Source organism: Lichenostomus cassidix, chromosome 2 (genome assembly GCF_008360975.1).
Source record: "Lichenostomus cassidix isolate B80296 chromosome 2, HeHo_3.0, whole genome shotgun sequence".
Taxonomy (NCBI): domain Eukaryota; kingdom Metazoa; phylum Chordata; class Aves; order Passeriformes; family Meliphagidae; genus Lichenostomus; species Lichenostomus cassidix.
In genome coordinates this window covers 63,339,993-63,353,457 of record NC_139482.1, presented here as the reverse complement: position 1 = coordinate 63,353,457, position 13,465 = coordinate 63,339,993, and the positions used below count along the sequence as shown (strand labels likewise).

At 50.5% G+C, this 13,465-nt stretch overlaps 1 protein-coding gene across 2 annotated transcripts in view; it reads right to left on the bottom strand.

Moving 5' to 3' along the window:
- Window positions 1–13,465, bottom strand: part of GMPR (guanosine monophosphate reductase) — a 47,478-nt gene that overhangs the window by 7,568 nt on the left and 26,445 nt on the right. For both annotated transcript variants that reach the window (XM_085051856.1, XM_085051857.1), the window contains exon 8: window positions 10,325–10,484. In XM_085051856.1, the coding sequence (XP_084907982.1) occupies window positions 10,325–10,484 (160 nt within the window). The remainder of the gene's footprint in view (window positions 1–10,324; window positions 10,485–13,465) is intronic.

The window sequence follows — 13,465 nt, the reverse complement described above, 5'->3', positions numbered from 1 at the left end:
TTATGCATGAATGGCCAGTAATTTTTGCATAAGATTCCAATCAGTTCATGCACACATACCCAAATTGTTTATGTCCAAACACTCTGTTATTCATGAGTGCCCAGTGTGATGAGTGCCCAGCTGATTTCCGTGAGCACACACATGGGTACTGTGCTGGGCAAACACAGTAGGGTTCAGGTGACAAAGGCAGCCAGTGTGACCTGTGTGGGAGAAGGCCATGACCTGCATCATGCCAGAGATGGTTCCACCTGACTACCAAAAAATGTGCGAGCCACCAAACTTTCAGAGAGTCAGGAGAGCACGACACCTCTGCTCAAGTGTATTTAAGAAACAGCAGCCACTGAAAGAGCAAACACACCCAGACATACCTGAGGAGACCTGCAGCTAGAGAGGCACTTGTGAGAGGAGGTGCTCCATGCCAAAGATGGGCACTCCCAAAGCGACTGTAGTCCCTGTGTGACTCATGCCAGAACAGGGACTGTGTCCTGTGGATAGCCCACAATGCAGAAAGCACAAAAAGAAGGAGCAGCACAGAGAAACCATTAACATATGACCACAATGTCCTGTGCCACCCCTTTTCTCACTGAAGGAACTGAGACTGACTGAGTGTGGCCTGTGGTGAAAGTAGGGGGAGTTCAGACATAGCAGGATGAAATGAGGTGTAGCTGGAATCTGGAAAAGGGGGAGGCAAGATATTTACCTACCTGTTTGGTTAATTACCCAGCAGTGATCAGACGTGAGTTACTTGGCAAAAAATGAAACAATGTAAAAAACCCCAAAGTAGAGACTGCTTTGACAGCAACAAATGTCTACACATAGGCCATGCACAGATATCCTGAGTTCACCTGAGAGACAGTTCATTTTTTTCCTAGTAGCTGCTACAGTGCTGTGTTTTGTATTTAGGATGGAAATAAAGTTGATAACACAGCAGTGTTTGAGTTATTGCTAAGCAGTGTTTACTCCAAGTCAAGGACTCTCCTTTTCCTCACACCACCCCACCAGCAAGTAGGCTGGGGGACACAAGAAGTTGGGAGGGGACACAGCCAGGACAGCTGACCCAAACTGGCCAAAGGGATACTCCATACTAAATGGCAACATGCTCAGTATATAAACTATGGGGGGAAAGCTGGCTGGGGCCACTGCTCAGGAACTGGCTGGGCATTGGCTGGTGAGTGGTGAAAAATTGTGAATCACTTGTTTTGTGTATTATTATTGCTGTTGTTATTATCATTCCTTCCCTTCCTGTCCTACTGAACTTTCTTTATCTCAACCCATGAATTTTGCTGGTTTTTTTCCCCAGTTCTCTCTGTTTTTTTTCCCCAGTTCTCTCTCCCATCCCACTGCGGGTGGAGTGTGCAAGTGACTGTTGTGTTTAGCTGCCTGCTGGGATAAACCACGACAATGGATTACACGGGCTGTCACAAAAGCTGGCACACTTGGCAAAGAGCTGCATAAACAAGTCAGCAGGATCTGACGAGGGTTTTGCAGCTCTGACATCTCTCCTGGAGTTGTGACCCAAACCTAACCCCTTCTTAGAAAGGAAGGTGACGACAGAGCAATTGAGGCTCCCAGCAGCTGGGAAAGGTGTGCTCAGATGCTCTCAGCACTGACTGTGTCTCTTGCCAGCCACTGAGTGGTGAACAGGAAGGAAGAACTATTTGCTTCAGACTCGTTGCACAGAGCCCAGTCTGTGGTGCCGCTCCTGGCCAGCTGAAGGCTGCTGCGTGGAGGGACATGTGTGGTGGGTGGGAATCCTGGCAGGGTGGATGGGATGAAGCATAAATGTTGGTGCTCTGTCAGCCCAGCAAAATGTGGATCAGAATAAAGGGGTTAGGCTGCCCTGGCATGAGGCAATCTTTTGAGTGGGGCATTTAAGAAATGGAGGAACTGGGGGCAGGTCTTCCAGGCTATCATTTGGGATACACAACAAGATGGTAAGCAGCAGCCAGCACTTGGTGCTATTCTGTCTCTGTGGCCAAAATTTCACCCCACAGTTAATATAAAGTGCCTAAACCCAGCTTAGTAGTAGCTGTGAATTGCTGAGTGGCCACAATAGAACTGCAGCGTTCACACAAAACCCATGAAATCTCAAAAGGGTTAACAAAAGCAAATTGGCTCTAACTGAACAATACTGCATGCAGTCTCAGTCCCTGCTTGCCTTATTTCTCTTCTCCCACACAAAACCCCATAAAAATTGCCTTTCAGACATCCCCAGCTCTGATCCATATTCCTCATGGAAGGATGTGAAAATGTAAAAATAAGCCAATATATAAATGACATAAGAGTAACCAAACTGGTGACACAGATTAAATGGGACCAGCTTGACATATTCATTACAAAAACAATTACTCTCATGACTTTTTTCTGCGCTACAGCCATCTCACCTTACCTGTCAGTTTTAATGTGACTGCTGCAGGCTCAGGTTCTCCAGCCAACACGTGTAATTTTGAGAAGATGAAGTTAAGTGACAAGCAGTCTGATCCTGCAGGAGACCGAGCACACTGAGCTCCCCACTGCTTGAATAACACACTGCGAGTGCTCAAGCTCTTTTAAAGACAAAACAGCTTATTTGGGTCACCAATACAGATTTACAGCTGGGCTTTTAAAATGCATATAAAGGAGCCCCATTGCCTTGACCTGTTTGGGTCAAGTTTGGGGTGTACAGCCATTAAAATGCTAAGAACCCTTTTGGTTCAAGCTTGCCATAAGCTAAACTAGGAAGTGATTAAACTTCCTGTAACTTTTACTATACGAGCAACTCAAGCAAAGCCTTGTGCTGTTTCAAATCCCCCTTCAATGCACATTTACAGTGCTGCATTTCACAGCTGCTATTTTTTAACCACAGTGACACTCATGCTGGAACAGGCCAAGACTGAGACCAAGGCTGGTATGAGTAGCCAGCTCTGTGTCATGGCTGTAGAGTGATGTTGAGTATCAGCACTTTCATAGCTAAGAGCCAAGGCTCACAGATTTAGTGTTCAGAGCTGTTGTATCAGCAGTAGGCTGGGAGACTCTTTCTATGCTACCTATTAGTGGCACAAAACTGCAGTATCTCAAAAGGGACTAAAAATTTCAGATTGTGTTCCTGCTTCCTTGCTGCTGAGGAATTTCCCCAGGGAATTCTCAAACTGAGGATGAAAGTCAAAATACAGGTATGGATCAAGCCAAATTTGTATAGCATTGCCCACAATGACTTCAAAAGGTCTGTCTAGACTGAGCCAAATACAGCATCCTTCTGTATAACCCTTGCTCCTAGAAGATAGAGTACTTGCACTTTATCTCATTTTTAAGCAGGACCACTGATGATTAGTTCTCCTATTAGCAATAAATTTTGTTGCCACATCATACACACCTAACAAGGTGGAACAGAATTTAAGAGCTGCCTTAGTCCTTTGACCCCCTGGAACAGCCAACTTTCTCAAACTCTTCCTGTAACTTTCACCAGCTCTGTGGAGGCCAGGCCCTAATGCCTGTGCTGCACAGAGATCCATGTAGCACTGAGATACTGTCATGTCTCAGAGAGCTGTCATTAACTACATGCCTGACCAGCACCCGGCCTTTCCCCCATCAGGCCTTTCCCACACTCCAGCTGACTCAAGCACGGGATAGCAAAGGACAGGAAATGATCATTCAGATAAAAGGTTGCCAGCACCACTGTGTAACTGGCAACTGCCACTTTTGTATTATGAGACACTTACTAGTCCTGTCCACTCAAACAATTTTTTCAGAGGCTTTGATGACAAGTAGATTTGCTGCACGACAAAAAAAAAAAAAAAAAAAAAAAAAAAAAGAGCCCCCAACTGTGGGGGTGCGGCGGCCCAATGCTGCAGATCCCGAGTCCCCGAGGCCGGCGGTCGGCGTAATCCACGGGGACGCTGCCGAGGATGCCATCGCCTGGGACTCGGAGGAGGCCGGGCCGTAAACCGCTCTCTCCCTCCCCTGGAAAGTTTTTCCTAAGCTTATTGGTTTAAAGTTCACTTCCCCGCCCCTATCACTGCCCCTGCTGCTTGCCCTCACTAGAATGTTCTGTTGCCGGGCTTCCCCCATGAGTTGCTTGTAATCCCCTCCCTAGTTATATTTCATTTGCTCCCCCGCTTGTCCCTCATGTTGTCCCGGAGCCCCGTTGGCTCCGCCCCTGTTGTTCCTCCCCGGGAAACCCCGTATTTCCCCCTAAAAACCCCCTCCCTTTGTTCTCTCGGTGGTGTGGCCGCGACCCCAGCCCCGCCGGGTTCTGCGCCCGGTAGCTGCGTGGACCGCCCCACCCGAGAGCCCCCAGTGTGCCTCCCCCGCGCCGCTTCTCCTTAATAAACTGCACACTGATGACTCTCAGCTCGTCGCACTCTCTTTATCACGGGAAGCGACCAGCGACTCCACGGCGTTCCTGCCCGGCAGGCACCCGCCTCCGCCGCGTGGTCCCTGCCGCTCCAAGGAGCGAGCCTGGGAACACTGAGGCTGACCGCAGCCGCCTCTGGGACAGAGCTGAACAGCCGGGAGGGCTGAGAGCTTGGGCCCAGGTGAGGCCTCCGAGGTCTCCCGAAGCTCCTGCAGCCCATTGGGACTGAGGCGGCCGGACCCCTCCGGACCCTACAACCTCAAGTGGCGCCTTCAACGTCACCCTCCGAACCTGCCTTCGCTCCTTGGAAGGGAAGAGTGGAGATCCGTTGTTCCGCCACCCGGCGAGTTGCAGCACCCTCCCTGGACTACTTCGAGAGGTGCTCCTCGTCGGCACCGCCAGCCCCGTGAGCCCCGTGAACCGACCGCGCCGCTTTGTGTTCGGGTGAGTTGGTAGGGGAAGGGGTCCCCTAGCTTGCCCTCTTTTAATTTAATTTTTCGTTCGGATCGGTCGGGTGAGAGTTTGGTTCGGCTAACCTTTATCTCGGGTGGAAAAGATGGGGGTTAACCTAACCAAAGCGCAACGAGAATTTTATGTTTCCGTTAAAACCTCCCTCCGAGTAGCGAAATTTTCTTTTCCCTCCCCGCTCCTGAAACGCTTTGTAAAATTTATTTTTGCCGAGTTTCCCGATGTTTCTCCCCAAGATGCTAACTCCATCGATTTTTGGCGTGGGGTCCGCTCGCGCATGAACCACCTTATATCCCAAGGGTATAAGCGAGCGGACCAGTTTTTCGGGATTTTAACGCAGATTTTCCACGCTTTCCGTCCCTCCCTTCGGAGCGCGGGAGTCCCTGCTAACCCTTCCCCGTTTGCCCATTCCTCAACTAACCCCAGCCCCTGTCCTTCTCGAGGCGACCGCGGCGGCTCAGAACGTCTGCGGACGCGGAGTTCTCATCTAGTCTCCGGCGCCCCCGCGGTCACTTCGTCCCCTGCCTGGGAGGGAGAACGCGCGACCCTCTCGGGCACCCCCGGCTCTGTCTCTCCTAACCCCTCTTCCCGGGTTGATTCGTCCCTGGTAGTCCCCCGCAATCCCCGCCGTGTTTCCTTTTGTCTCCCCGGAGAGCCACAAAGGAGCGGCGGCTGGCACCAAGATAGCGCCTGCCGCGTGGCTTCCCCATCCCCCATTCCTTCTCCCTACAATCCTCCCGTTCCCGCTGCTGCTTCGGCTTTCCCGCCGAGCCCCTTCCCTGATCCCTCCCCCTGGGCGGCCTATCCATCACCGTGCGGGCACACCCCCTCCCTCGGACCCTCCGCCCCTGCGCCCAACCCCTTTATCCCTACCCCGCCTACCTCCCCTTTCCCACCGAAACCCCACCTCTTCCTTGACTCCTTCCCGGAACCTTCGTCAGTCGCCCCTCCCTATGATCTGCCCCTTCCTGACCCCTCCCCGGAGGCGGGTCTTCCCGGTTCCCACGGCTACCCTTCCGGCGTCCGCCGGAAGGACGCCATCTTGGATCCCCTTTCCCACGATGACCGGAAGGAGGCCATCTTTGTTGGTCCTCCAACGGTCCCTGACCGGAAGGAGGCCATCTTTGTTGGTCCTCCAACGGTCCCTGACCGGAAGGAGGCCATCTTTGTTGGTCCTCCAATGGTCCCTGACCGGAAGGAGGCCATCTTGGATGGGTCCTCCGGCTTGGCTGGGAAAGGTTGTCACCTAGATCTGGAACCGGGGAGCCTCCAGGCCCCCTTCGCCGCACCAGTCCGCGTTTCGGGGCAACGCGATCACCCACGGTGGGAGCCCTTTGACAGGGCCGCGCTCAAAGACCTGGCCAAAACGCAAAAGGAGTTTGGCCGGGACTTGAACTATTTCAGAGCAGTCCTTCACGCCACTCTCACCGGCGTCCCTCTAGTTCCCTCTGACATTAAATTAGTGATGTCTTGTCTACTGTCCCCCGTTGAATACCAAGAGTGGGAGGACGAGTGGAAAAGGCAGATCAGGGGGCTAGAGCGACTGCTTCCTGGGCACGGCACTCCAAACGGCCCCACCTTCGAGTTGTTGTTGGGTGAGGGGGATTATTCTAAACCCCAGACGCAAGCCCGAGAGATACCCATAGACATTCTAGTGTCTCTCGCTGGTGCAGCGGAGAGGGTACTGCTTGGTATCCCTCCGGTGGATGCCCCTACCATCCCCTACTTGGAGATATTCCAAGGGCCTGACGAGGCCTTCCCCAGTTTTGTTGATAAACTCAAACAGGCCATCGATCGTCAGGTCCCCGACCACACCATCAGGGAGCAGCTGCTTGTGGACGGGGCAATCACGAGATCCAACACCATCTGCAAAGAAATCATATTGTCCCTGCCACATGACCCACGGCCGACCATCACCCAGATGGTCAGTGCCTGTCGGCGCCTGGCTGCTGTCAAGGCGCTGAATGCTAACACCTCCCAGGCACTGGCCATCCGAAACACCTATGCCACCTGTAACCGGTGTGGCAAAAGAGGACACTACGCCGCAGACTGCCCCACGTCGGTCGAGGAAATTTCCAAGTTCTCCTGCTCTCCTGCTCCTGCCCCTGCCCGCGCCCAGCGTCCTTCCCCCATGTCCCTAACTGACCCTTCCTCGTTTCCACCTCCCTTCCCTGCTGGCCAGGGAAACTGAGAGCGCAGCGTGAGATGCCGGCCTCACGCTGCCAACAGCCACCGGCCGGCCTCAACCCCACGGATTTCCAGCAGGCGTGGGTCGATGATGACTGTACGATACCCGGATGTGACTCCTTTCTTGTTAAGCTAAAGTGTGACTTTCCTGACGCTCTTGTCCTTGCCCTTTCAGATGCGGACGCCGGACCCAAAGGGATTGCCATCATCCCTTCCTTGATCAGAGTAGATGCAGAGGGGTTCTTTCCACTCCAGGTTGAAGTTGCCGACCTTTTCCTCCTCCTCTTGACCATCGTCCCAGTCCAACTGTGGGTTGTGAGGCAGCCTAGCTCCAACGTCTGGGTGACTTTAGCCCGTGCCATGAACAAGGAGCAAATGTGTATCCATTGATTTTTTGCTCCTTGCGCATGGACATGGCTGTCAACAGTTTGAGGGGCTCTGCTGCTTCAACCTATCCTCCGGGAGCCATAGCATCCACCAGAGGCTGCAGGATATGGACGCCTTGATAAGAAACATCACCTTCGAGAGCAGCCTCTGGTTTGAAAGCACCGTGGATGGCGTCCGTCATGCTGTGAACTCCACGCTTTCCACCATCGGAGGATGGGCCTACAAAGAACTGAAAGGACTGGGACTGCCCGAATGGGGAGCCACGCTTTTAAAAGACTGCGTTATTGTTTTATTTGCTATTGCTTTAATTGCTGCTTCATTTGCATTGATTAAGAAATATTTAGTTAAGCACGTTAGCTCCTTATTTAGTAAAGAAGGGGGAGGTGTGGGGGTGCGGCGGCCCGATGCTGCAGATCCCGAGTCCCCGAGGCCGGCGGTCGGCGTAATCCACGGGGACGCTGCCGAGGATGCCATCGCCTGGGACTCGGAGGAGGCCGGGCCGTAAACCGCTCTCTCCCTCCCCTGGAAAGTTTTTCCTAAGCTTATTGGTTTAAAGTTCGCTTCCCCGCCCCTATCACTGCCCCCGCTGCTTGCCCTCACTAGAATGTTCTGTTGCCGGGCTTCCCCCATGAGTTGCTTGTAATCCCCTCCCTAGTTATATTTCATTTGCTCCCCCGCTTGTCCCTCATGTTGTCCCGGAGCCCCGTTGGCTCCGCCCCTGTTGTTCCTCCCCGGGAAACCCCGTATTTCCCCCTAAAAACTCCCTCCCTTTGTTCTCTCGGTGGTGTGGCCGCGACCCCAGCCCCGCCGGGCTCTGCGCCCGGTAGCTGCGTGGACCGCCCCACCCGAGAGCCCCCAGTGTGCCTCCCCCGCGCCGCTTCTCCTTAATAAACTGCACACTGATGACTCTCAGCTCGTCGCACTCTCTTTATCACGGGAAGCGACCAGCGACTCCACGGCGTTCCTGCCCGGCAGGCACCCGCCTCCGCCGCGTGGTCCCTGCCGCTCCAAGGAGCAAGCCTGGGAACACTGAGGCTGACCGCAGCCGCCTCTGGGACAGAGCTGAACAGCCGGGAGGGCTGAGAGCTTGGGCCCAGGTGAGGCCTCCGAGGTCTCCCGAAGCCCCGGAAGCCATTGGGACTGAGGCGGCCGGACCCCTCCGGACCTTACAACTTCACCCAACTGTACACTGCTTCTAGGAAGTGGCACATGAACCCAAAGTGAATCAAAGCCCAGAGATAAGCAAGCACGTATTTCTGGTGCATCATTTCAGCTGGTTGCAAATGCAGATGGCCTCTTGTGCAGCTCTTTCTTCTGCAAATAAACAGTTCTGCTTGAGAGCAAAAACACTGAACAGGTTGCCCAGAGACATGGTGGATGCCCCATCCCTGGAATCATTCCAGATCAAACTGGACAGGGCTCTGAGCAGCCTGATCTAGTTGAAGATGCCCCTCCTCATTACAGGGGGGTTGGACCTTAAAGGTCCCTTCTAACCCAAATGATTCTATAATGCCATGATTTAGGCCAAAGGAGACAACTGTAAATGCTATGAAGGAGGTTGTGTTTTACCACCTTCCACTTCACAAAGTGCTACATGAACTAGTGCATGATTTTATGGTCCAGACAAAAACCACCACAGGAGTCAGTGTGAGTGGTGGAGAAGAGGAGGTGGGATCAAAGATCCTTCTATCTAGCATGACACCTGGGATTGCTATCTATCAGCTTGTCTGTGTGTCAAAGCGTGAATTCCATTTTGTTTTGTGAATCTCATTCTACTTCACATTCTGTGCTGTCACCTTCACAGAGCTGCAACTCTAACCCATGGTAGCAGCTGGACATGTTGGGAAAAACCTGTGTGCCGGAGTAGTTGCGGCAGACGAGGCTAACAAAACCCATCAATCCTGAATGTCTGGCTGGAACAGCAGGTAAGGTCACTGTGTCTGAGACTCTTGGAAACAGCAGTTTACCAGATGGGACCAGAGCCTGAATCCATGCCAGCAGAGACGAATCAAAAGGGACCTCCTCAATAAACCAGTGTTTACTGTAAGACAGGAGACATTCTCTAACAAAGTAAGAACCATGTTGTCTGAGGACACTGACTAAGGCTGTCACTCAGAAAAGATGCAGAGGTTTTCCAGTGTCATCTGCTTTTGTAAAAAAGTCAAAATTCTCAGCACTTTCCAGAGTAAAATAGCAATGGACAATAGATTCCTTTGCAAAGCCTGTCTTCCTTTCTTCTCCACCGAGGATTTTAGCTCAAAAACAACTCAACTGCATTCTGCATTATTTGAGACTATTCTGGTGCTCTGTTACCGAAAGAGAGGTGGGAAAACTGTAGAGCAGGCTTCTGCTGCCTAAGAAAACTGCCCAACAAACACAGGAAGGAGTCCTGGGGCTGCTGCTGGTGACTGAGTGCTTTGCAGATCCTGGGCCCTCATCAGTGTTACAGCTGTATCTCAACTCTACACTGGGGAAAGCCCAGCTAAGCTTTGCCAGTTCCCCAGCACACACTTTCTGCAAACAGAAGGGAGCATGTCGCTTAGCTGGGAACCAATACACCAACAGGACACTCAACCTGGACATGCAGAGGGACAGAAACTGCAGCCTAGTATGCCACGTTCCAGCATTTAGTTCATACACGTCCTGAGGCACCAGAAAAATCAGAAAAGTACCTAATGACTTCCCAGACCATGCAGCTGGTGCTGCAGTGGCTGCAGCACCACAGTGGCTGCAAAGGAGTGAACATCACTGCTCTCAGCTGGCCAGCCCCAGCTCTTCCTCCCCGTCACCCTCTGGATGTCATCTCTCCCTCATATCTGCTGTCATAAGCGTAGGTAACAACTTCTTCAATAAGAGTAGCAGCACAGGCCTGTTTCCTTTTGCGCAATTCTGCTCCAGAAGTTCCTAGATGGATGGCTAACTGCAATTGCTCCTGTGTGGAATTCATACCTGTATTCAGCAACCCCTCCTGCATGCTTCATCATGGCTGTATCAGAGCTCATTCCATAGAATAGTTTCACCTTCTTGCCATTCTTTTCTATAATGTCTCCAGCACTCTGGTCATGGCCTGCAAACATTCCTCCAATCATGACGAAGTCAGCACCCGCTCCTGTGATCAGCAAAGGGACATGTAAGGAAGCAGGGAAAGGAGAAGAGGGTGACAGACAAAGCAAGAACACAATGATCTCCAGGAAACAATAATCAGCACTTAATAGTTTGTTACAGAGTCCCCTCATGTGAAAGTCACAGCAAACTTGGAAGAAAAGCTTTACTGAAGAAGTGACACAGGGTGAATTGTATTTCTCTGGTATTTTAAATGGCAAAAAGATTTTTCTGTTATGATGACAAAGATATAGATTATTCTACTCTACCCCACAGTCTTGTATTTTCAAATTCAGTCTTAACCCTTTACTTGATAATAGTATCTGAGCACGATTCCTTATTAACTGTGACTGCAGCGATCAGAAGTCCTAAACACAGGGCTGGGACCTGTCGAGCTCAATGCTGTAGAGCAAAGGAGATGTTTCCTACTTCAAGAGCTTTCTAGGCCACAAACTGTGAGTGAGAATGTACCCTGAAGGAAAGCAGACTCACGAATGTAATGTACTCCTCCTAACAATGACATAAAACAAGCAGATTTTTTACTGAAATTATAGATTTTTCAAGTCCATCAGCTGCATGTGTTCAATGTCTTTCTGGATGACCCCTAGCCAAAGAGATCTGGATGGGTCTGCTCGGTTCCTGTTTAAAAATTCTGGGCCAAGGACCACCACCCTGGGTTCTGTGGTTCCCAGCATGCACCACAAAGGAGGTCTAACCCATAGCTACAACTCCTAAATATGTTCCAGATACTGAGTAGCAACACTGAATACTCAATCATGACTGTTCAGTCTATCTTCTCTGGCTTTGTAAATCATTAAATCGGTTCCACTGGGAGTAAGATCAGGAAGAAAGCTTTTGGAATCATTCTTGATTTTCTGCTGTGATCTCCAATATTTCCAGCTGGGCTGGAGCTGTTCCACCAGCAGCTCCTGCTGTGATATTTTGGCGTATCTAGTCTTGCTTGGAAAAGTTTGTCTTTTAGTCTTTTATGAGCCTGTGGTGACCCACCCCTGAAACAAAGCATTTGCCTATTCATACTCTGCTTATTCGTGTGTCAGAACAGACCTCCCCTCTGCTCAGCTTCTTCCTAGAACTGGCAGAAGAACTGAGCTATAAACCTCACTTCATAGAAAGTAGGTGAGCTTGAACTCCACCCACCTTGTAAGGAGCACATCTGAACTCTGGGGAGATCCCAGACTAGGTAAGTCTGGCATTAGGATTTGCTCTGATCTCTGTCACCACCCAAACCATAGCACCAGACCTTGAAATCTGAGAAGTAAGTGAAATCACTATCAAATCTGCTCAGCTTCTGCCAACCTGAATTCGGGAATATTTGGATCTTAGAACACATGATGAGGGTGATGTGTGCCAGTTTCTCCCTCCACTCCCTTTGCCAAAGCACAGAGCTGGCAGAAGGCCTCAGGGCAGAGCACCCAGCTGCTCTGCTGACCTCACCTCCCTTTGCCTGGTGGCCGCTTGAAAGGAACACTATGTCCATGGCAAAGGGATATTAAAAATGAGGCTTGTGCACAGCACATCACAAGCATTATTTATAGCCAGGCACCCATTCAGGTGTCCTATCATGCCAGCTACCTGGCAGATTTCTCCTGAGCTCTCTTGTTTCAGATGGCTGAGTTTTAAAGCCTTGGTTCAACTCATGTCTGATACTACTATTAACCTGCCAAAAATGAAGGGACTACTCATCCTTTAATTCCTGGTGGCAAATTCCTGTTGTTACCTGGAACAACCTTCCTCCATCTTTGCACAAAGTCAGTACCCTGGGAAATCTAATTTATGTCTTCTTCATGGGTGGCAGGAAACACAAGAAAGGAGGGACAGATTTGCGGTCAAGGCTTCAAAGAGGGCATTTAAACAAGTCAAAAGCCAAAAGACATTCTGGACTCTCTGCCGTGTCAATACTATCTCCTGATCTCCAATTCTAGTGCCATTTTTGGATGTGGGTCTTACAGCCTTCAAATTATTAATGCAAAAGTCACATGAAATCTGCACTTCAGAATCACAGAATTTTGATTCCTGTGCACTTCAGTATCTATTATTTTCCTTTTGGCTGCATCTTTTTGGGAGGGAAGCAAATATGTTTGAATTACAAGATTGAAACTCATCCAACTTGAGTAACTTTTGCAAACTACAACATAATTCATCAAGCTCTTCCAGAAGAGAGGAGCTATACTACAGCAGATGCAGCATGTCTAAACATTGAAATGACACATGCTTGCTGCCCTGCTGCTCCAGAAATTACAAGCCCATATTAAATATACTTCTCCAGTGCTCTCCAGAACCTTCTACTGTGCTTCAGTGCTGCAAAGATATCTGAAAGTTTCAAGTCTGTTCCACTACTTTTCTACCAGTTAATATCTGACCAGGAGGATGCAGTTTTTAGCATGGTCTTTGACTTATGCATGTTATTTTTGTATAACCATCAGAAGCACTGGTGATGTTTGCAACACCCATCTGCAGTCTTTTTTTTTCAAATACAGATTGACAACATGCCATTATTTTAAGTTGTGGGGGACTGGGAACACCTGGCAACAATCCCCGGATAACACAGGATGTGATGGGATATGCTGCACACAAACATCCCAGAGGCTCACCCAGAGTTGGCCAGACTTGTCCTGTTTCTACACAATGCCACTTTCATGCACTGACTTTCCCCTTGAGGCCTATGCTGAATCTGGGCTGATTCTGCTCATTCACATTTCACAGTGCCTCCTCTTTCAAGCAATTACAGAATAGCAGTGCTGACGCCAGCCCAAGCTTGCAGCACTCACACAGTTCTGCTGGATCTGGATAGAGCCCCTCAGATGTCTTTCGTAGGCCTGATTATACAAGTCACTGATAACCAGACTGGCTCTGCACAAATTCAGCTGGAGCTGGCCTGGATTTGGAGGCTGGTTAGCCCTCCAGGCAGATACAGTGTAAGTCTGCCTGGACCAGAGCTTGCCCTGGAATCAATATTCACCTGTGCTC